The following is a 22,843-nucleotide window of genomic DNA, read 5'->3' on the forward strand; positions in this document are numbered from 1 at the left end:
ACCACTTTTTCTAATAATATTCTTTATCTGTTCTAGGATGAAATCCAGGATACCCCATTCATTTAGCATGACCATTATTTTCAATGGCTACACAATATTTAATTAAATGGCTTCTTTTTCTTCTTCATTGCTAAGGGTTTCCTTTCAAAATGTTTTTGGCTTTTTAAAATACCATAGCCATGATATCAACAAAAATAATAATATTCTTGCCATAAATAACCCACTGATAGAAAATAAGCTTTAATTAGTGCTAAAAAATGACCTAGTACTCTGTTAAAAGGCCACTTACCTCCACCACTCTGATGTCAGCTGTATAACATGCAAAGGCTTTGCACTTTCTGCAGAGCAGTTTTTTATTTTCCTTATCAGGTACAAGTTCTACTTTTTCTTGACTATCTCTGATGTTTTTTTCTTGAATCTGTATCTGGAGAACCTATATGCGAAAACCCAAAACAAAAACAAAACTCTCCTCATCAGCATAATGGTATAGCTAGGAGGCGTGCACGCACTCATGTACACATAAGTACATAATCATTCATTAATCTATAACTTCCATGAACATACAGTACCTGGCTTTGTTTATAAAAATCACATAGATAATTATATTGGATTCTCCTAATTCTTTGTTAGTGCTTAATGGTGACCTCCAATGAGTCTTTTAATTTTTGCATCAAAGATGCCCATAAAAGGAGTGCCTGGGTGGCTTAGTCAGTTAAGTTCAGCTCAGATCATGTTCTCAGGGTCCTGGGATCAAGCCCCACATCAGGCTCCATGCTCAGCAGGGAGTCTGCTTGAGGATTCTCTCTCACTCACCCTTCCCCCTCCATATGTGCCCCTCCACTCTCTTGCAATAAATAAATAAAATTTCTTTTAAAAAAGATGCACATAAAGTACTAAAGATGTTCGGGCAGCTCGGGTGGCTCAGCGGTCTAGTGCCACCTTCGGCTCAGGACGTGGTGATCCTGGAGACCTGGGATCGAGTCCCACATCGGGCTCCCTGCATGGAGCCTGCTTCTCTCTCTGCCTGTGTCTCTGCCTCTCTCTCTCTCTCTCTCTCTCTCTCTCTGTGTGTGTGTGTGTGTGTCTCTCTCATGAATAAATAAATAAAAATCTTTTTTAAAAAAAGTATTAAAGATGTTTATAAACAAGCATGTAAACCATGCTTTCTACTTCAGTAGTTGGCAAAGCTTTTTAAATCCTTCACAAATAAATATGTATTGACTGTTTCAGGCATAATTACACCCACTTCTAGGGCAGAAACCCACTAAATGGAATAGCAGGCAGAAGAGTCCCCATCACCTAAATCATTTTTCTCTCTCCCCTTCCAATCACAGAGGCTATCACTGAATTACTGTGAAGTTAAATATGTGTACAGTATGACCGCATTCTATTTCAAAACTTCGGGCATGCCTAAGTATAACTTAGAACCTGGACATTATAGATAAAATAAACCTAAGAAGATTCAGAAGACTGAAGAGAGGAAGGCAAATAGCTCTAAGTTCCGAAACTCTAGGAACAAAATGGTGGTGAGCTTCCTGGATTTTCTTTTCACCTTATATATGTCAGATTCCAAGCTGAGGGAACCAGCAACCAAAAATGCCTAAGGACACAAATAAAAACGACAGAAGCCTACTCTCTCTAGCCGAAGGACTGGGAAAGGGGCAGCCTAGCAAGACAATGAAGTTTGTCTAGAATGTTGTCTAGAACAATGGCTGTTCTACTCCTGCCAAAGATCACAGAATAAAACAGACAACTGCAGCCTAACCCCAGCTCGTGCCAGCAAAGATTGAGGGGGCACCTGGATCTCCACCTTGCAGAGTTGGCAATGAAGCATCTCTACACTCCCACCTAGTGGTGTCACAGGAGGCCAAGTAGGGAGCCATGGCTTTCAGCCCTGAAACAGGTAGACAGCTTTGCCTGTGATGTCAGTGGGGACCCTGTGGGGAACCGGGATTCCCACCCCCACTCACGGAATTACCAGCTACCAATAGGTCCTAGCCATGCTGGTTCTGGGCTCTTTCTCTTTCTTTTACCCCCCTCTGCCTGCTTTCTATGGCTCTTAGAGGAATCCCAGATGCTATTCAACAAATATTTAACCCGTTCTGTCCTCATCCTACTCTCATCCTGGTGAGCTGGCTGCAACCGACTCTATGTCTGGCCCAGCCTCCATCTCCCTCAAGGCTTTCATTCTATGTCTCCTGTCACACATGAGTCTATGTCGTTTTCACCCAGTTGAAGAGACAAAAACTATGGCATTTCAAAATGTATTAAAGCTATTATGGTTTTAACCGACTCTATGTCTGGCCCAGCCTCCATCTCCCTCAAAGGCTTTCATTCTATGTCTCCTGTCACACATGAGTCTATGTAGTTTTCACCCAGTTGAAGAGACAAAAACTATGGCATTTCAAAATGTATTAAAGCTATTAAGGTTTTAAAGATCTTTATTGCCAACATCAACATATGCTACAAAATGGGAAGGTGGCTCAGGAAAAAACCCCTATTCTCAGCATAATTCAGGAGGAAAATTAAGAGGAACTAAAAAATTTCCCTACAGTTCTCAATGAAAATGTGGAAGAAGTGTTTTTAAATATTTTAATTTCTAAACTTTAGGAAGAAATGTTTTTAAAAATGAGTTAACACTGACAAAGTTGTAATTTTGTGTCCTAAAATAAGTGTTAATTTGCTTTAGACCACTGCTTCTCAAATGTAACCAATTTCATCCCCCAAACTGCCCTGTGAATTAAATACCAACTTTCCCAACTTTATGAATGAGGAGACAGATAGTTGAAGAGACAGAGTAACTACCTAAGGTCACACATCTTCTAAGTGGCAGAGATCCTGAGATGACAATCTCTACAAAGGGTCCGGAGAAAGTGAGTGGGGGGTGCATGTGTATGCATGCCAGTGTGCATGTGCATGCTTGTGCTTCTTGACTTTCCCCAATCCAGTTCCATGCTTCTATGATATAAAGGAAACTATAGTAAAATGTAATTTCACTGAGAACCAAGAGGCTGAACCGAATAGATATGCCAATCCACAGGGTACATTCCTACCCAGACCTACAAATGGGCATTCTAACACATGCACCGTGCACTGGGAGCTTTTCTCTGAGGACTTGCGATGTTAGAGAGAGAGAGAGATCTGAGGAAAAGACCGAGAAGGGCTGTGTCTTGCCATGTTAGGCTGGAGTCCTCAAGATGAGCTGTCGACTTAAGGGTCATCTAACTCAGTTTGCCCTTTTATAACTAAAAACCTTGCTTTAAGGATTAGCACTAACAACATATATTTTAATCTCATTGAGACCTAAAGCAGAATGAATCTGATGTTCACTATAGGACAAAATTTTAAGCATAAACTTATTGTTCTAATGCAATGGAGCAATATGATGAAGGGCACCAACTATGTTCACATTCTATTTGTTACTCATGGTCAGATTCTGAAAGAGTGACACAGATTAAAAGACTTACCTTTTCTTTAAATACTGCTTCATTCCACATCTGAAGGCTTAAAATGGAGTCATTCATTATTTTTTCTTTGTATATGTTTAGTTTTTCTTTTTTAATTACATCAGCATTGCTAGTTAGAAGGAAGCACTTGCTACCTCTTGCTCTTCCTCTGCCTATCAGAAAATAAATATTTTATTGGTGTCTTTGACTTAAAACTCTGATAAATCTAAAAAAAGGTAAACAAAGGGGTACTTCTAAAATTCAACTTTGATTCACTGAAACCTGCTTTGATAGGAAAGCTGAGCTGTTAGAGCATAGACTCCAATGCAGGTGTGTAACTCCATATCAAACCACATGTTAAACTAGGAGCCTAGTTTATCCTAGACTGGTTTCCTGGGGGTCTCCCTTAAGAGCCTTCAAGGAAGTGGGGAGATAGATATGTTCGCAGCCACTAGAATATAGGTAGAAATAATAAGTGCAAAAAGAAAGATACATGTAAAGGATCATGGGTATTCAAAAGTTTATTGCCAGCTGAAGGAATCGGGGACAGATGATATGGAAGCAGGGGAGGAGAGAGAGAATAGTAAAACAAAGATTATCAGTAGCAGTACATGAGCACTTTCTTCAACAAGGAGAAAATGATGAAGTCAGGTTGGGAGAAATGGATAATGAATAAAGGGGAAGAATGGAAAACAGACTGGTAAGATAACCTGGTGCTGGAATTTGAGCTTTTTGACATCATGTAAATTGGGAACTACTAGAGTCTCTATACAGGGAAGTGACATGCCCAGAGCTATTTTTAAGGAATTAAAGTGGGCAGCTATTGTTATAGAAAATGGAAAAAGGAAGAGAAGCTAGTTAGGAGATCACCTAGTTCAAGCGAGACAGAAGAATTCCATGAGATATATATATTCTAGAATGCAGGGGCCCATCATCATAAGCACAACCTGAAAAGTCTACACATTGGCTGCCAAAGTCTCAATCCAAATGGGAACTATCTTTTCATAAATATGTCAGTCAATTTTGGTCAACTAAACAGTATTCATCATAAACAAAAATCAAAATAGTGTTTATATTGGTGGGCAGAACTGTACCCACCCAATCCTGATCAAGTAAGCTGCCATCGGGGCCAAAGATGCCAGCGTCCACTGTGCCAGAGGTCATAAAGCCACTATGGCTTAGTAAAGGAGTAAGGCCAGAAGCACAATGACTGGGAGAGAGTAAGTTTCTAAATGACAGACACGCTCACAAATCAGACAAATTCGCAGTCATTTACTAATGGCATCAAAGCTCTTCTCACCTCTGGTTTGGATCATTCTGATGACATTGCCCACGTACTCATACAGGATGACCAAATTGCACTGAGCAATGTCGATGCCTTCATCAGCAACTGAGGTGGCAATCAGAATCTTTTTATCTCCATCAGTTCTGAATGCATCCAATGCACACTTCTGCGCTGGGAGTGTCATTCCTGTGTCAGAGTCAGAGGGCATTATACAACTCACCAAAGAGGGAATTTTACCCTTGAAAAATAGCCATTAATTATGGAATGCTTATTACACGCCAAATACTGTAATAAGTGCTTTATAGTCATGATGTCAAAACAACGCTAGACAATAAGGCCTATTCTTATCCTTGTTTAGAGAGGACATTATGGTGGTATTTAACAATTTGGACCCTGCCACAACACTGCCTGAGTTCAAATCCCAGCTATGGCACTAACCAGTTGTGGGACATCAGTCATGCTATCTCAAAACATACATTGATTTTTTTTTTTTAAACTATCAACAACAACTTTCAACAATTAATAGTTTTTTGCAAAGCTATTAATCACAATGCCTATGCATGTGTAAAGGACTTTATAGCTGACAAAACAGTTTCACAACAACTTACTCTCTGGAACTTCATAGAGCCCTTTTAGGTTGATGTGGTAAGCATTACAATTCCCCTTTACAGATGAAGACCTTGAGGTTTTGAAGGTATGATGAACTGACAGGTTAATTAGTGGCAGAACCAGGCCTTGAATTTAGGTCTGAAACCCTAACAGTGTGCAGTTCTCAGCCACTGATATGATGAGAAGAAAAAGAACTTCAGTGGTCTCCACTTCTGAGTTAATAGAATTTTTAAAAATATTTTTATTTATTTATTTGAGAGAAAGAGAGAGAGAGAGAGAGGGAGTATGAGAGAGAGAGAGAGAGAGAGAGAGCGCACAAGCTGGGTGAGGCGTAGAGGAAGAAGCAGACTCCTCACTGAGGAGGGAGCATGACACACACAGGGCTTGATCCAGGGCTCGGGGATCATGACCCAAGCCAAAGGCAAACACTTAACCAACTGAGCCAAGGTGCCCCCTGATTTAATAGAATTTATAAAAGTTCTAATTTTTTCCTAGTCTATTGGCAGCCATAATCTTCAGATATATCTGAAAAACAATTTCTTTTTACCATCATCTTCTGCTGAACAATGAGAATGCCCAAGACAGACACCATACTTCATTCATTTCTAACTTGCTCATCCACTTGTTCATCAAACATTTATTCTGCAATTATAGTTTCTCAGATAAAAATACAACAGTCAGAGGCACCTGAGTGGCTCAGTCAGTTAAGCGTCTGCCTTCAGCTCAGGTCATGATCCTGAGACTGAGCCCCACATGGGGCTCCCTGCTTCTCCCTCTGCTTGCCATTCCCCCTGCTTGTGCCCTCTCTTTCTTTCTCTCTCTGACAAATAAAATAAATAAAATCTTTTTTAAAAATACAATGGTTAAAGTCCATTTTTGTCTGTGAGGATCTTGTGGAAGAAGAGTATCAATAGGAAGCTATAATTCAACGTGATGAGCAATGAAATGGAGGCAGAACTTCATCTATGAGATGGGGAAGAGAGACACTTCTGCTAGTCTTGGGAGCCTGGAGAAGGCTGCTTGGCAGAAGTACAATGACTGATAAAGAGTAAGTTTCTAAATAAATGTGGATGGATGGAGGGACACCTGGATGGCTCAGTGGTTGGGCGTCTGCCTTCAGCTCAGGGCATGATCCTCGGGTCCTGGGATTGAGTCCCGAATGGGGCTCCTGACTTTAGAAGCCTGCTTCTCTCTCTGCTTCTCTCTCTGCGTCTCTCTCTGTGTCTCTCATGAATAAATAAAACCTTTAAAAAAATGTGGATGGATGGAGATGGGTGGATAGACAATGAATGGATAGATGGATAGACAAACAAACAAAATATTTTGAGTGCTTATTTGTGAAGAAATAACAAAGTTTGAAAATCAACTCATGTTAGAGTTGGATTGCAGAGAACTTTGAATTTCAACTGCAATAATGTGGTGTTGGACTTCATTTGGGAAGCTACATTTTCAAAATCTGAATTAACTTTTTAGATTCACAAAGGTTAAAATTTGCACCAGGGTAAAGTGCAAGGAGCACCTGCATGGCTCAGTGGTTGAGCATCAGCCTTTGGCTCAGGTTATGATCCTGGGGTCCTGGGATCAAGTGTCACATCAGGTTCCCTATTCTCCCTCTGGCTATGTCTCTGCCTCTCTCTGTGTGTCTCTCATGAACAAATAAATAAAATCTTTTTTTAAAAAAAGGGGGAGGGAGTGATAACTGAGGACTGATGGGATGGGGACTGCTTATTACAAAGAAAACTAAATAGGGGGAACAAGTGAAGATCTGTCCTGGCTGGTCACTGAGGGATGGGGGTGCATGGCTAGGGGAATGTCAGGTGAGGGCTGGCACCCCAGGATCCTCCTGGAGAATTACAGAGGCAGCCTTTCATCTTTCAACCACTGTAGCTAGATTGCAGGATTGTGTGCTTGAACATTTTTTAAATTAAAAAAAATATAATACACATAAAAGCATCTATAGTCTAAAAAAACAAAAAAGAACATTTCTATTTCTAGTTAATCTACTGGATGAGAAAAAGAGTGAATGTTCAAACAATATTTTTAAAAATACTGTCTTGGTTTCATCCATAAGACCTATGGAAGAGGAGAGGTCTGTAAGTTTTTGTATTTGAGCACTGTGAGGGCTTTTTGATGTGTCAACATGGCTAGGCTGAACTATAGTATCCAGTTATTGATCTAGGTACTTCTGTGAAGGGAATTCACAGATATAATTAAAGTTCCTAAATCACCTGATATTTAGGTTACAAAAAGGTATTTCATCCTCGGTTAGCCTGATATAAATCAACTGGTCCTTTGAAAAAAGGCTTAGGCAGTAGTGTCTGAACTCAGAGATTCCAAACAGCTCATGCCTATGAGATTCAGGCCTGCTCCTGACCACCTGCCCTATGGATTTCAGACTTGCTTGCCAGTCCAGTTGTGTATGCCAATTCCCAAATCCCTAGGAGTTTGTGTTTGTGTACATAAACAACATATTAATGTACATATGTATGTGTATATAATCACTTGCTGGTTTTGCTTCTCTAGTTGAACCCTGACTGATACAAGCATTAAAAAAGAACTTGAATATATTATAAATATTCATATATATTTAGTATACCAAAACTCTAATTCACTGTTTATAGTACCTGTATTGTGATTTGTTTTGCCACGTCCAGTCAATATGCCAGGTTTTAGGAAGCTGAGTTCAGAATTTTCTTCAATCCATTTCTTCAAAGCCTAAAAATCAAAAACAATTATCTGTTGGACACTACTTGTAGAACACATTTGTATAACTATTAATTCAATATTGAAATATTACAAGAAGAAAAAACCTTTAAGTTAGTAAACAGTCTTCTGACTGACAAATGTGAGGATAAAAAGCTTTTTCGGAATGGAATTCTATGCAATAATTAACTATAGTGGTTCAGATCTTTGTGATCCGATACAATTTAATCTCTAAAACATTTTTTAAATGAAAAGAATGTTCAGAACAGTGAGTGTGTAGAACTATTCAATGAGTTTAGTAAGATCTCAGGACATAAGATCAATATAAGAAATCAGTTGTATTTCTATTAGCTGGCAACAAGCAACTAAAAGTACAATTTACAATAGCATTAAAAAATTCACAGGTTTAGGGCAGCCCCGGTGGCTCAGCAGTTTAGCACCGCCTGCAGCCCAGGGTGTGATCTGGAGACCCTGGATTGGGTCCCACATCGGGCTCTCTGCATGGAGCCTGCTTCTCCCTCTGCCTGTGTCTCTGCCTCTCTCTCTCTCTGCATCTCTATGAATAAATAAATAAAACCTTTAAAAAAAAATTCACAGGTTTAAATCTAGCAATATATGTGCAGAATCTGTATGCTGAAAATGATGAAACAGTGATAAAAGAAACCAAAGAAGATGAGGTAGGTGGCCTCTCAGGTGGCTCCCAGTAATCTCTACCCTTGGTCTTCAGATTCTTGTATAATCCCTTCCCTTCAAGCATGAACTGAACTTATTACTGACCTGCTTCTAATGAATGAAAAATGGAAGGGGTGATCACTTCCAAGTCAAAGTTACAAAATGATCTCCATATTAGGCATACTCTGAATCTTTCTTTGGTCACTCACTCTAGAGGAGGCCAGCTGCCATGCTCTGAGGCAGCCCTGTGGAAAGGCCCACATGAGTGAGCTTAGAAGCACATCTTCTGAGGTCTGGCAATAGGCAGATAGGTATGGTTGGAAGTTGAGCCTCTCAGGTAGAACCTTGAGATGACTCAACAGCCTGGAGAGAGATCTTGAGCCAGAAATATCCAGTTATTTCCAGATTCCCAATCCATAGATATTGTAAGATAATAGATGTCCGTTGTTTCTATCCACTAAGCTTTGAGGTAATTTGTTATCAGTAATAGGTAACTAATACAGAAACTCTATATAAATGAAGAGAGAGAGGTATGGATTGGAGGACTCCATATTGTCAAGATGTTACTTTTCCCCAATTTTATCTATTGATTGAATGCAATCCCAAACAAAATCCCAGCAGATTTTTTTTTTCATATATATGAATGAGCTGATTCTAAAATATAATTGAAAAGGCAAAAGAAGATAGCTAAAACAATTTTGAAAAAAGGAAAAAAGTTGGAGGACTCACACTACAAAGCTAATCAAGATAGTATGGGATGTGCAGAGGACAGATGGATATAGATGAATGAAACTGAACAGAAAATCCAGAAATACGCCTACATAAATACAGTCAACTGATTTTTTAAGAAGTTACAAAGGCAATTCAATGGAGAAAGGACAGTCTTTTCCACACACAGTGCTGCAGCAACTAGATATCCATATACAAAAAGAAAAAAAGCATCTCAACCCCTAACTCAAAATGGATTGTAGACCTAAACGTAAAATGAAGAACTATAAAACTTCGAGAAGGTAACAAAGAAAATCTTTGTGTAAACAAATCTTGAGTAAACAAAGGGTTCAAATATACAGTACCAAAAGCACAATCCACAAAAAGAAAAAATTGATAAAGTAGGCTTTGTAAAAAGTTAAAATTTTCAATTTGTAAAAGAAACTGTTCAGAGAATTAAAAGACCAGAAGAAAATATTTACAAATCACATTTCTGAGGAGGAATTTTGCCAGAATATATTTAAAAACTTTCAAACACTCAACAATAACATGGTAAACAACTCAATGAAATCTTGTTTTAAAATGCGCAAAAGATGTGAAGAGTTACTTCGCCAAAGAAGATATATGGATGGTTAATAAGTTCATAAAAAATGTTCAACGGCATTAGTTCAAACACAAACATAGTGAAATGAACATTCAAACCCTAGTGAGATACCACCACATGCCCAAAGAATGACTAAATTTTTTTTAATTGACAAAAAAAAATTTAAAGTATGAAATCCTTGCTCTATAGGTACCAAGACTTACTATAAACTAAAGTGATTACGATAGTGAGGTATTAGTGTGTAAGGATAAACAAACAGATAATCAGAACAGAATACATAGTCCAGAAACAGACCCACATATATATGGGTGAGTACAGAGCCGTGAGGAAAGAACACTCTTTCCAATAAAATGGTACTACGTCCATTTGTTATCCACATGAAGAAAGAAGCTTACATCCACAAGTGCTCTGGTTTTCACAAAGAGGATAGTTCTACTCTCTGGGTTTAAGTGGTACTCCTCTTGCAAGATGAAGGAGAGATCTTTGAGTTTAGGGTTCTCATTGCTGAGATCCATGGAAATACTTTCCAGTTCCTGCAGCTTTTCTGTAAAAGGGGAACATTCTATAAATGGCTTATAAATTCTAGAAATTTAGAACACACTGTGACCTTTAGCTACAGTTCAAACCATTAATCTCTCAATCTCTGACCAGAATCTTAAGAGTAATGGCCACTGCTTTAATGCATACATAAAACGCAGCAATCAATGCATAGTTGTTTTTCCCCAGACAGCTAGGTGCTCAATGTATAACAGCACATCACTGGGCTACACTTTTGTATACTAAAACTTGATACAGGCCAAACAAACTTATTAGCAGTAATTACCTTTGGGGCAAAAATTTTGAGAGAGGGAGAAGGATTTACTTTTCATTTCAAATATTCAAGTATTTTGGGATCCCTGGGTGGCGCAACGGTTTAGCGCCTGCCTTTGGCCCAGGGCGCGATCCTGGAGACCCGGGATCGAATCCCACATCGGGCTCCCGGTGCATGGAGCCTGCTTCTCCCTCTGCCTGTGTCTCTGCCTCTCTCTCTCTCTCTCTCTCTCTCTCTGACTATCATAAATAAATAAAAATTAAAAAAATTTTTTTTCAAATATTCAAGTATTTTTCTTAATACAAAAGCAGTGGGATTATGGGCCACCTTAGTTTTCTTCTTTATATAGAAGTATACATAAATTATAATCTCTTTAATACCATTAAAACGCTTTCTTTGTATTTTTAAAGCTTTGATAAATTACTAAAATTTTAACAAAAAAAAAATGCCACTACTGATTATAATTTCCATGGGATGTATCCTTTGCAAATCCTATTTTTCCTTCTTCAAAATAAGAAATAGTGTAAGCAGCAGATTTTTTCCATTAGTAGCAGATTTTACTGAAGCTTAATAATCCTGCTGTCCACAGTTATCTTTGTAAGCCCAGGGCAACTCATTGAGCATCACTGTATGCTAAATATAATACAATGTAAATATCCTGCCACTGGAGTCACCAGGCTGCAATAGCTTCCTCCTCTGGAAACATTACCCACCTTCGAATCTATAAGTGAGATGCTGCTCAATCTCATCAAATCCTGCTGCTCGGACATCAGTGAAGAAGTCTTTCAAGTAATCCAGAGCATCTTTCATTCGTGCATGCTCATTGATAATGAGGGCATCATTATATTTCTGTTTAAAATGAAAATTGAGTTTCAGTGTGTTTCCAATGTCTAATGCATTTGTTGTACTGAAATTCAATTAGCTGTACTTAGCATGGAATTAATTTTTAAAATAAACTCTTCTTAAATCTATTCCAACTTAGTTTTTTAAAGATGTTTCTAATGGTACTGGAATAAAACCTTTGAACCAAATACTATTTAAAATATCTTAATTAGCTAGAATCATTAATTAATTAGGATCATTTTGGATTCTAGAATTCCACCTTGGAGGAGAAAGAAAATTACAAGAAAAATGCATGTCAAAGATTAAAAAACAGAAAACAAAAGCAAATCAACTTCCACATCAACTTGCCTCGTGATTCAGACATTCAACTTATCTCTTCATACATCCAGAGCCATCACTGAATTGCAACTGCACCATTCAGAATGAAGGTGCTAACTACCTACACCAAATATTCAACTAGGTTCATTAAAATTCTATAAATGCATACTGACTGAGTCCATTTTTAAATATTTTCAACAGCATAATAAGCAGAGGTGATGTTTGTTGTTTCTTAACTTCTTGGTTAACCGGAAAACGACCAAGGACCCTGTATTTCTGAGCATGTGGCTTTGCCAAAGGTAAGAAAATATATGCTTCAAGGTAAGGCAACAGGGGGGATCCCTGGGTGGCGCAGTGGTTTAGCCCCTGCCTTTGGCCCAGGGCGCGATCCTGGAGACCCGAGATCAAGTCCCACATCGGGCTCCCGGTGCATGGAGCCTGTTTCTCCCTCTGCCTATGTCTCTGTCTCTCTCTCTCTGTGTGTGACTATCATAAATAAATTAAAAAAAAAAAAAAAAAAGGTAAGGCAACAGGAGATACTTACTGAACTTTCAACATGGCTGCCACCAATGGCATATCTACAGTAATGTCATCATCCCTCAACTTTTTCCAACCGTGTCAATAATGGGAATGCTAGAGGCACATGGTATAGCACCCTAGCCTTTGTTTCTATCCTGTGGCTGCTAGTATTAAGTTTCAGTAAGCAGACAGAGAAGATGCTGAATGGGATAACTTTAAAGTTTGCCTCATAGGAAGCCCTCGGAAAATTCCTAAATGAGCTCTTGAAACAGAGTGAAAAGTTGATGTTCTCTTGGCTCCCAGAGCAAAGCTCCCAGTAGGTGCTACACACTAACATATGTCTGCAAAAAAGTCACATACCCGCAAGTGGGAAGTGTACAAAAACAGTGCTTTACAAATCCTGCTCTCTTCATCTTTGTTGGGTAACTGAAACACCATGCATGCCTTCTGAACAGAAACGATCCATTGTTCATATTTCTGTGTTCCAAAATTCCTATTTTGAATTTGAGATACATTTTCTGGAAAAAAAAAAGTTTTTTATGGTGCCATATGGTCAGTCATTTAAAGTTCTAAGCATGCCTCATACTCAAATTTTCTTTCTTACTCTCTGTAAGCAGAGTATTCCTCCTGAAATATTTGGTTTCCAGCAAAGTGTATCTGTGTTTGCATATGATTGCTTTCTGAATACTTTCTCTGCACCATGAATCAAAGTGTCTTACACTAATAATTTCATTTTCACAAACCTCTGAGGTAGATGTTATATTTTACAGGTGAGGAAACCATTAGCTCAGAAAAGCAAAGCAATTTACCCAAAGTGACATAGCTAGTACCTGGGGGGAATGCAGGAATGCAAAACCAGGTGTGTCTGATACCCAAGCCTTACCAGCAATGTGAGCTGACAACCAAAGCAGCCCAGAAGTAAAACAATGGGCATGAAAATATCTAACTTTGCCTTTAAAAAATGAAGCAGTAAATAAAAATAATAGATCTCATGAGCTTCATTAGGAAGATATTTAAAAGCAAGAGAGACAGAACTCAACACAGCCTACTCTGCCTTGCTATGAATTTAAGCCACCTGATTTCCACAGCACCATTCACAGGGCGGAGCAAAGAAGAGGCACTCAAAAGATGCTCGTCATGGAGGCTTCTGTATGTGTGCATCTCCTAAGCTACACCTCAGTTGCTCCGTCCAAAAATTGAGCATCTGTTGTGGTCCAGGCTGTGTGTGTGTGCAGGGTGCTGGTGGTAAAAAGATGCAGAAGATAGAAGCCTGTTCTCAAGCGGCTCCAGTCTGTGAGTTACTCTGGGATCAGATCTTCAGGGCTCACTGGGAAAGAGCACAGCATAGTAAAACTCACAACCAAGAGCTATGTTTCCAGGTTAAATTGCTCCTCTCACCCATTCATGTTTAACAGGAGAAACAAAGGAGGTTATTCAAATTGCATTGACATGCTTCTTTCCCAACCCCAACTACAAACAAAGTAGCCAGCAGTAAACTAGATGAATTAACAAGTATTTCTTGAATGTGAATAGGTATGAAAATGACCTAAGCAATCTGGAAATGAACAGTTCACAGGATGTGTACTGGGGAAAAGGTGGAGGTAGGGAGTTAGAAGTGGGAGGAATAAGAAGGTAGAAATTCATATCCCTCTACCCTTCTGCTATCTTCCCAGTTCAGACCATGTTCTAATGTTCGTGAATAAAATAACGACCTCCTAACTGGTCTCCCTACTTTTTGCCTTATTCCCTCTAATCCACTCCACTCAGCAGCTAGAGAGAATTTCTAAATTTGCAGAGGAAACACTTCGCTACCCCACTACTTAAAAGCCTTTAGTGGAATCCTCTGGCCAAAATCCTACCCGGCTCCCAGGACCCTCTGTGATCTAACCTCTGCCTGCTTCTGATTCTCATCTCTAGCTGCTCCACTTCCGGCATCTGTCAGAACTAACAGAAGTCCTCATACTCTCTCCACTTTCCTGGCCTTTGCACATGTTTTTCCTTCCGCCTGAAACACCACCCACCTACCCCTATGCTGTTGCTTTATTATTACTTTAGCTTTATTATTACTTATCTAATTTTGGCTTTACCATTGGACTGGAAATATCACAGGGAAGGAGTTATGTCTCAGTCTCAGGGTCCATGCTATGTTCCCATCACCTGGCATATTGCTCAGCACCAAGTAAATGACAAGTGAATGAATACGTTCAAGGTACTGCTAAATCAAAGGATTCAAGCAGGGAAGGAGTAGAAGGTAAAACTGGAAAGATGAGTAGAACCAGATTGTGCAGGCCGGGGTCACACTGGCAGGTTAGAGGCTTAGAGAGCTTTGCTTAAAAGGCAGAGAGGTTCAAGCAGGATCCTGACATGATAAAACTGGTATTTCAGAAAGACAGGGGCAGCCCAGGTGGCTCAGCGGTTTAGCACTGCCTTCAGCCCAGGGCCTGATCCAGGAGACCAGGAATCAAGTCCCATGTCAGGCTCCCTGCATGGAGCCTGCTTCTCCCTCTGCCTGTGTCTCTGCCTCTCTCTCTCTCTCTCTCTCTCTCTCTCTCTCTCTCTCTGTCTCTCATGAATAAATAAATAAAATCTTTAAAAAGAAAGAAAGACCACCCAGGTAATGGGAGGCTGATTGGAAAAGTGAGTGGGGGTAGGGGTGGGTGAAACAGCCAGACAGCTGTTACAGTAAGTCCTAAATCAAGCTTTGGAAGAAGAGGAGAAAAAAAAAAGCAAAATAAATGTGAGTAAAGGTGAATTCACAAATTAAGCATCTCCAACACTGCTCCTAGTTCTGGAACCAGCACTACTCACTGGTATACCTACAAGGGTACATGCCAGAAGCTTGGTGGAGATCACCCCTACTCCCAACTCAGAACCAGAAGCCATGAAATTGGAAAGCTTCCTGCTTGCAACACTTGCTCAGCACATGCCTCCTCCCTCCACCAGCCTGTCTTGACTGCCTCTGTTTGACTCTCTTTGTTCACTGGTATCTTTATCACATCACAAATCAGTTTAAAATCTTTGGATGCTTCCCCCTGCTTTTAGGACAAAGTCAAACCCAGTTTGGCTACCAGGCCTTTCCTGGTCTTGCCCCTGCCTCTCTCTTTAGCGTCACTCCTTTCTACCACTCGTGCATTAGGAGTACCATGAAATGGTTGCAGTTCCTAAAATTTTTTCTTCCTTTAAAGCCTTAATGCCTTTTCAACCTCACTTGGTTATCTTTCCTTCTTAATTTGGCTGACTTTCAAGACTGTTTCAGGCATCATCCCACCCCAAAACGCTTTCCCAAAGGCCCATTCCAGGTCAAAGTTCCCACGTGCTCCCAGGGCACACAGGTGTCCCTCTGCCCTGCCATGTGGAAGCTACTCACATCTGACTCTCATTATTTAGCTGTGAGTTCCCTGAGGATGGGACTATGTCTTTAACCTTGTTATTTCCATTAGCTGGCACAATGAATATCTGGTGAATGAATGAAAGAACAAAAGAGAGAAGAATAGAACTTGGTAACTTCATGAGAGAGTCTCAAAAGAAGAAAGAATCAAAGATCACCACCTATTTCAATCTGAGCCATCAAGGAAATGGTGGTTTCTTTCATATAAAGGGGGAAATCAGAACAGAAAACTAATCTGGAAAATTAAGAAAGCCATGAACTGATTTAAACATGGTATTTTTCGGCTATGTGTATCCACATAGATTTACTGTGGATTTAAAAAGAAAAAAGAAAAAAAAAAACAAGGACTAAAGGAGGACATAATGAGGAGGTTCCCGAATAACCTATAATCAAGAAGTTAACCTCTTGATATGGTCTTAAGACTGTCTGAACTAAAGAGATGCAAAAAGAGAACACTATATGGCTATTCCTAAGTGGAGAGAACATAAAATGAGATTTATCTCACCGAGAGTTATGGTACCGAGTTCATCAAAGATATTCTTTGCCAGACTCTCTGTCTCCCTCATCAGCTGAGAAATGATGCATTTAAATCTGTCAGTAGTCCGTGATTCCACTTTCCTGAAAACTAGAGCCATGAAAACAAAGTGAGCATTTTTTAGGAACACATCATAGTTCAAAGTAGGCATCTGCACACGTTTCTCTGCCTGTTACCTCCTCTGCAAGATCTGAGGCTCACGGGGAGATTGTCTAAAGGATATATCAAATGTTCAGAAACTTGGCAATAGCTCCCTGGTGCTTACTGCACAGATCCTAATATCTCTGTCTTTCATGATCTGGGTCTAATCCAACTTTTTATTCTGCTTTTCCTGTTACTCAACATGGAGCCTCTACTCTGACAAGGCTGGTATCCATCTTATCTCTGCAAATACAACACATTTTAACCCTCTCTTCTTTGATTTTCTCCTTTCCCACTCAACCCCCTGAAGTGCTCACACTTCCTAAAATTCAGTACTATATTATTTTGGCAGAAACTTATTAACTGCCTACCACGTGCCATGTTCTGGAGATCAACAGTTGAAAAGTACACAGCCTGTGCTCACAGAAGACTGTATCCTCAGGGCAGAGAAAGATACATAGCCAAATAATCACAGTGAAGTGCTGTAACATTAAGTATATGAAAGGTGTCATGGAGCACAAGGAAAAGAATCTCTTATTCTTTCAAGGGAGGAAATGTTGTGGGATAAATAGGGGAAGAGGAGTGGAGGAAACACTGATACTCCTGAGGAACCAGAGGTATGCAACATGGTTGGACTTATGGGAGGGGGAGATGAAGCACAGAGGGCAGAAGGGACTTGAGGGGCACCTGGGTGGCTCAGTGGTTGAGCATCTGCCTTTGGCTCAGATTGTGATCCTGGGGTCCTGGGATCGAGTCCTGCAGGCAGGAGCCTGCTTCTCCCTCTGCCTATGTCTCTGCCTCTCTCTCTCTCTCTGTGTCTTCTCATGAATAAATAAATTAAAAATCTTAAAAAAAAAAAAAAAAGAAATTTGTACTTGATACTGAAAAGTTTAGATTGGGTACCTTCCTTAACCTCTTTACAGGAAGCTCCCAGAAAGGAACTGAACTGCCTCTCCTTGGCTATTTCATGTGTTTTTGTTCTGCTTTATACAGTCATACACTATCCCCAGAGCAAGGATGAAGGCATATATGTCTACTCTCCCACTTTCCCCTGCTGGGTTAGTATAGCATTGGAATTTATTAAATATTTGCTAGTCAATCTTTTTAAAAAAAATCATATTCTAAAAAAAAATCATATTCTGATCTGCTGAGAAAAAATATGATGAACTAAGAATAATTTCATTTCAACCCAAATCATCAGATACATATTCATTTTTTTAAAGGTTTTTTTATGTATTTATTCATGAGAGACACAGAAAGAGAGAGGCAGAGACACAGGCAGAGGGAGAAGCAGGTTCCATGCAGGGAGCCCAATGTAGGACTCGATCCCAGGACTCCAGGATCACACCCTGGGCCAAAGGCAGGCGCTAAACCGCTGAGCCACCCAGGGATCCCCAGATACATATTCAAATAATGAATGGCCACACAGTATCCTTCCTCCTTAGGAATGCAACACAGGGAAGGACTGAGACCAGCTCTTGGCCATTTATGTGATTTGATTTTCTCATCACGTCTCTCTTGCTGTCAGTATCCTTATAAGAACTTTATCAAAAACAAAAAAAGAACTGAATCAAACTGAAGAGTAAGAATGTTTGCTTTTGACAGTCCACTCCTGAGGTTCACCCACTGATGAAGAGCTCAGCTGAGAAGAGAGGCATGAAATGTAATTATTTCCCAAATTTGGGGTTAAATATTTTCTACTAAACAGAAAAAGTAAAAATTCAGTATTCATTCAAATGGCTCCGAACTAAGAAAAGCAGAGGGTAACAAAGTCCTGAAGGGCTTGTTACTGGATTCCACTTACACTTCTGGGGCTTATAAACAATTTCTTCCAATTCCTCCAAGTTGTCTTTGACTGTTGCTATCACTGATGTGTCAAGAGAAGCACACAGTTTGCAGATATATTCCATGGCTTCCATTGTGTTTTTGGCATCCCCGATGCCAACTGAGGCAGTCAGCCCAACAACCTATGAGGAGCATTACAAATTGTCAGACATCTGGAAAACAGCATGCCATTTCCACAATCCCCCATGCAACCCTTTCCTGCTAAAGTAGGGTTTTGGTTTTTTATTTGTTTGTTTCTTACTAATTTCTTTTTTTTAATATTTTATTTATTTATTTATTCATGAGAGAGGGAGAGGCAGAGACACAGGCAGAGGGAGAAGCAGGCTCCATGCAGGAATCCTGGGGTCCTGGGATCCGGGACCCCAGGATCACATCTTGGGCTGAAGGCAGGTGTTAAACCGCTGAGCAGGGATCCGCCTTACTAGTTTCATATAAAGCACAAGAACACTATTTTTTCCCCTGATGTTCTCTAAGATATTTCAAATGGAAATTCCCCAGGCAAAGCAGTGAATAATGCAGGCAAAGCAGTGAATAAATGCAGGAGTCACAAGTTTTCAAATGAACATGAATTAGCTAAAAAACCAAGAGCAGAAACACTCTCAAGGCAGGACTTTTCTCTATTCCTGTGTCCCCCATGATGTGTAGAACAACATACTATAAGAACAGGGACTAAAATCAGACACAACTTCATTCTAAACTCAACCATGCCACACCGGTGGTGGATCATTGGACAAGTATCTTCAGCTCTCTCTCTTTTTTTTTTTTTTTTGGTGCTAAAACCCGGGATCGAACTTCAGCTCTCTTTAAGGCTGGGAAACAATAGCCATTTAAAATGGTAGGTGTGTGAATTTCATAAGGTAACATTTGTAAAAAAAATTAGCTTAATGGTCACCTAACAATTTATGCCTTACTCAAATAGCCACTCAGTAAATACTGAATAGTTGACTCATTAGCAAGGAATCTAATTAACCAGCATTTTTTTCTAGAAGAAACTGTAAGATATGTGCTTGCTATGGAATTTTGTCTATGGGTACCATACGAATTTCTTCTAACCTATGTTTCCTACACAGGTAGTTATTAGGGCTAGAGAACTTTACCCATTGTGATATTGGTATATTAACTATAAAGTCATGGTTTCCAACTTCATCTGGATCCCCAATATGACCAAGCAATTCTTCTATATATTCCTCTTGATTCTCTCATTTCAAATCCTCTCCATGTACTCTGAGCTCCCTCCCCATTCCCATCCTGATTATTCTCAGCAAAGCATCTACCTCTCATTTAAAAGAGATATTAAATACCAGGGATTCCCTACCTTTCCTGTCCCCAACTCAGAACTACCCTCTCATCTTTACTCTTCTCACACCCTCACCTCTGATGACGCCCAAAATGCTCTCCTGTACTAATGAACATACCTGCCTACTTATCCCATACCCTCTGATCTCTCCTAGAATCTTGTTCTATCGATCATTCCCTCTATTCCACTCTGCCTCACCTACTGCTATTTACCATTTCACATTCCACACTCAAATGATACTGAAGAGCTTCAGGGCTCTTGGGCACAACATGTTCTCTCATACCTCTGTGCCTCCAGACACACAGTAGCCTTTCCTGAAAACCATCCAACTATCCACCTTATACATTCTTGTTAGTTTTTGCCTAACTTCTGTTGGGTCTTGGCTCACTTTCATAGCACACTTACGAGTTTTCACTTCTCTTCTGACTATACCTTGTATCATGTCCATAGTATGCCATCACCATATATTGTGACATAATTCTTACATGTCTGGTTCCCCATGAAACTTAAATTGTTTGAGGTATATGTCTTTTATATATGTAGCCCCAGTGCCTAGCACAGTGGATAACACAAAGGGGCACCTAATGCATATTTGTTAAGTAAATAAATGAATGAACAAGTCAAAACTAATCAATGAGGGACACCTAGGTGGCTCAGCAGTTGAGCGTCTGCCTTTGGCTCAGGGCATGATCCTAGGTCCAGGATCAAGTCCCACATTGGGCTCCTTGCGAGGAACCTCCTTCTCCCTCTGTCCATGTCTTTGCCTATGTCTCTCATGGATAAGTAAATAAAATCTTTAAAAAAATGAAAAAATTAATCAATGAGCTAGATGATATGGACTTAGGACCTGAGAAGACTATCCTCAATGTGGTCAGTAGGGTAAGAAAATAAGATTTAAAAAGGTTATGGCTCTTCTGAGGAATCCATCTGATTCTGGAGATACCTGAGGCAGTGGGTCTGAAGATCCTCCAAGTTTCTGATCTAGATAATTAAACATGATCATATTGTAAGGATGGTGTTTACTGGTGTTGTGACATTCATCAAATATCATCAAAGTAAAGACAGAGAGTGATGGAATAGTCCCATTTCTAAGGCAATTCACAAGAATCTGTGGAGTTAAAACGATGATGTCATTGTTCTCAACGATCTGTTCCACTGAGATATTCTCAGATGTTGCTCCAGAAATACCTGCAACTTTGTACCTGGGGAATGACAGAAATTCACTATTACCAACCATGATGTGAATGAGGAGTCACAAAGACATAAAACACTAAGTCAGAGCATCAACTAATTGAGTTCTTCCTAACTCCAAAAGGAATATATCTGGAGACAAGTGCTTAGCATGGAGCTATAAACATAGTAAATGGTTGATAAATGCAAGCTAGCTATAACTGCTAGTAGAGTATGCTAATTCCTTCAAGTCTTAAGAAAAAGTAGTAGGGGCGCCTTGGTGGCTCAGTCAGTTAAGTGTCTGCCTTCAGCTCAGGTCATGATGAGGTCCTGGGATCAAGCCCCATGTCAGGCTCTCTGCTCAGCAGGAAGCCTGCTTCTCACTCTCCCTCTGCCTGCCACTCCCCCTGTTGATACTCTCTGTCAAATAAATAAATAAAATCTTAAAAAAAATAAAGAAAATAGTATTTAAAGAAAAGAGTAATATTAAGGAAGTTATAAAATCATTAAAAAGTTAAATGTGGGGGCGCCCGGGTGGCTCAGAAAGTTAACCATCTGCCTTTGGCTCAGGTCATGATCCCAGGGTCCTGGGATTGAGCCTGGCGTTGGGCTCCCTGCTCGGTGGGGAGTCTGCTTCTCCCTCTCCCTCAGCCTGCCACTCTGCCTACTTGTGCTCTGTCAAATTAAAATCAACCGATATTTTAAAAAAAGTTATATGTGTCATTTAAATGGAAAATTGATCTCAAGTCATTTACTCACTTGGCAAGAGCTAACCAAAGGAGTTTAGGATATCAAGCATACCTAACAAAACAGACTTGCATCCATGAAAAATTAATAACATCTAGATTACATAAAAGCTAAATCTTTTATACATTTTTTAATCCCAGCTTTTCAAAAATTAAAGCTGAATACACACCAGTTACATGAAGCTAGAGAAAAAGAAATGGGACCAACTGTTATACCTACCCAAGTCTTTCAAAATATTTGGAGAACACAGAATTCTGCTGTTCATACACTGGGATTTGAATAGCAAAAAAGACAATCTTCCCCTTTTGTCCTTGGGGAAATTTTTTAAGATGATGTTCACATATAAGAAGGGCAACAAAGGTTTTTCCACAACCTTTTAACAAACAAAGAAAAAAAAAGAAAATATGTAACTGATATTATACTAAAATATTTCTACAGAAAGGTCATTATTTTTGGCTCCCCTAAAACCACTGCACCAACTAGTAAACTAAGAATGTCCATGGGTTAACTGCAGCAGAATTTATACCAGGAGAGAAAAATGTCAAGCTACTTCCTAGGTAACTATGCAAACAGTTAAGGCATAAAGCACGCTAAAAGAGGGCATTTTTCTTTCTCTCCTCAGGTTCCTTAAAATACCTGGACACTATACTAATAGGAAAGTTTTCTCAAAAGATATACGGAACAAGGCAAAAATGGAAACTTGCCCATTTTATCCCAGTATTCAATAAAAGAAAAAAAAAAAAAAAAAAAGGAAGCAAACCCAGAAACAAACCACTGTAGGTAGTAGCAATCAACTTACCAGTAGGAGCACATATTATTGTATTTTTTCCTTCCTTAGCAGGCAAAGCAAGTTCTAGTTGGTAATTTCTTGGCTTCAGTGGGGTGCAAGTAGAAGCCACTTATGTAATACAAAAGGAACAAAATTACCAAATAGTTACTGCTCTCAGGAATCAAGAAGAGCTATCTATCATCAAACAGACTGAAATTGACTTTAGCAAAAAAGGCCTCATTTAAGAAAATTTAGAATCCTTGTCTCTTGTTAACCATTCCAGCTTCTGCATTGATATGAAGTCCAAAATTCTCCCTCAATGACAAAAGTACCAATGGCAAGAATTCTTTCAAAAAAGCCACAAAGATTTCTTTCTTAAATAATCTTGGAAGTCTAGTAAGTAGAAACTAAAGCAAGAATGGCCTAATTCAGG

At 39.5% G+C, this 22,843-nt stretch overlaps 1 protein-coding gene across 1 annotated transcript in view; it reads right to left on the reverse strand.

The window, feature by feature from the left end:
- Positions 1 to 22,843, reverse strand: part of RIGI (RNA sensor RIG-I) — a 35,427-nt gene that overhangs the window by 2,410 nt on the left and 10,174 nt on the right. Inside the window, exons 6-17 of the mRNA XM_025432323.3 lie at positions 22,441 to 22,539; positions 21,861 to 22,014; positions 20,668 to 20,926; positions 18,387 to 18,549; positions 16,412 to 16,531; positions 12,879 to 13,036; positions 11,552 to 11,687; positions 10,423 to 10,571; positions 7,965 to 8,055; positions 4,747 to 4,917; positions 3,468 to 3,619; positions 290 to 433 (exon numbers count right to left, since the gene is read on the reverse strand). Coding sequence (XP_025288108.1) covers positions 290 to 433; positions 3,468 to 3,619; positions 4,747 to 4,917; positions 7,965 to 8,055; positions 10,423 to 10,571; positions 11,552 to 11,687; positions 12,879 to 13,036; positions 16,412 to 16,531; positions 18,387 to 18,549; positions 20,668 to 20,926; positions 21,861 to 22,014; positions 22,441 to 22,539 — 1,796 coding nt within the window. The remainder of the gene's footprint in view (positions 1 to 289; positions 434 to 3,467; positions 3,620 to 4,746; positions 4,918 to 7,964; positions 8,056 to 10,422; positions 10,572 to 11,551; positions 11,688 to 12,878; positions 13,037 to 16,411; positions 16,532 to 18,386; positions 18,550 to 20,667; positions 20,927 to 21,860; positions 22,015 to 22,440; positions 22,540 to 22,843) is intronic.

Source organism: Canis lupus, chromosome 11, assembly GCF_003254725.2.
Source record: "Canis lupus dingo isolate Sandy chromosome 11, ASM325472v2, whole genome shotgun sequence".
NCBI lineage: Eukaryota > Metazoa > Chordata > Mammalia > Carnivora > Canidae > Canis > Canis lupus.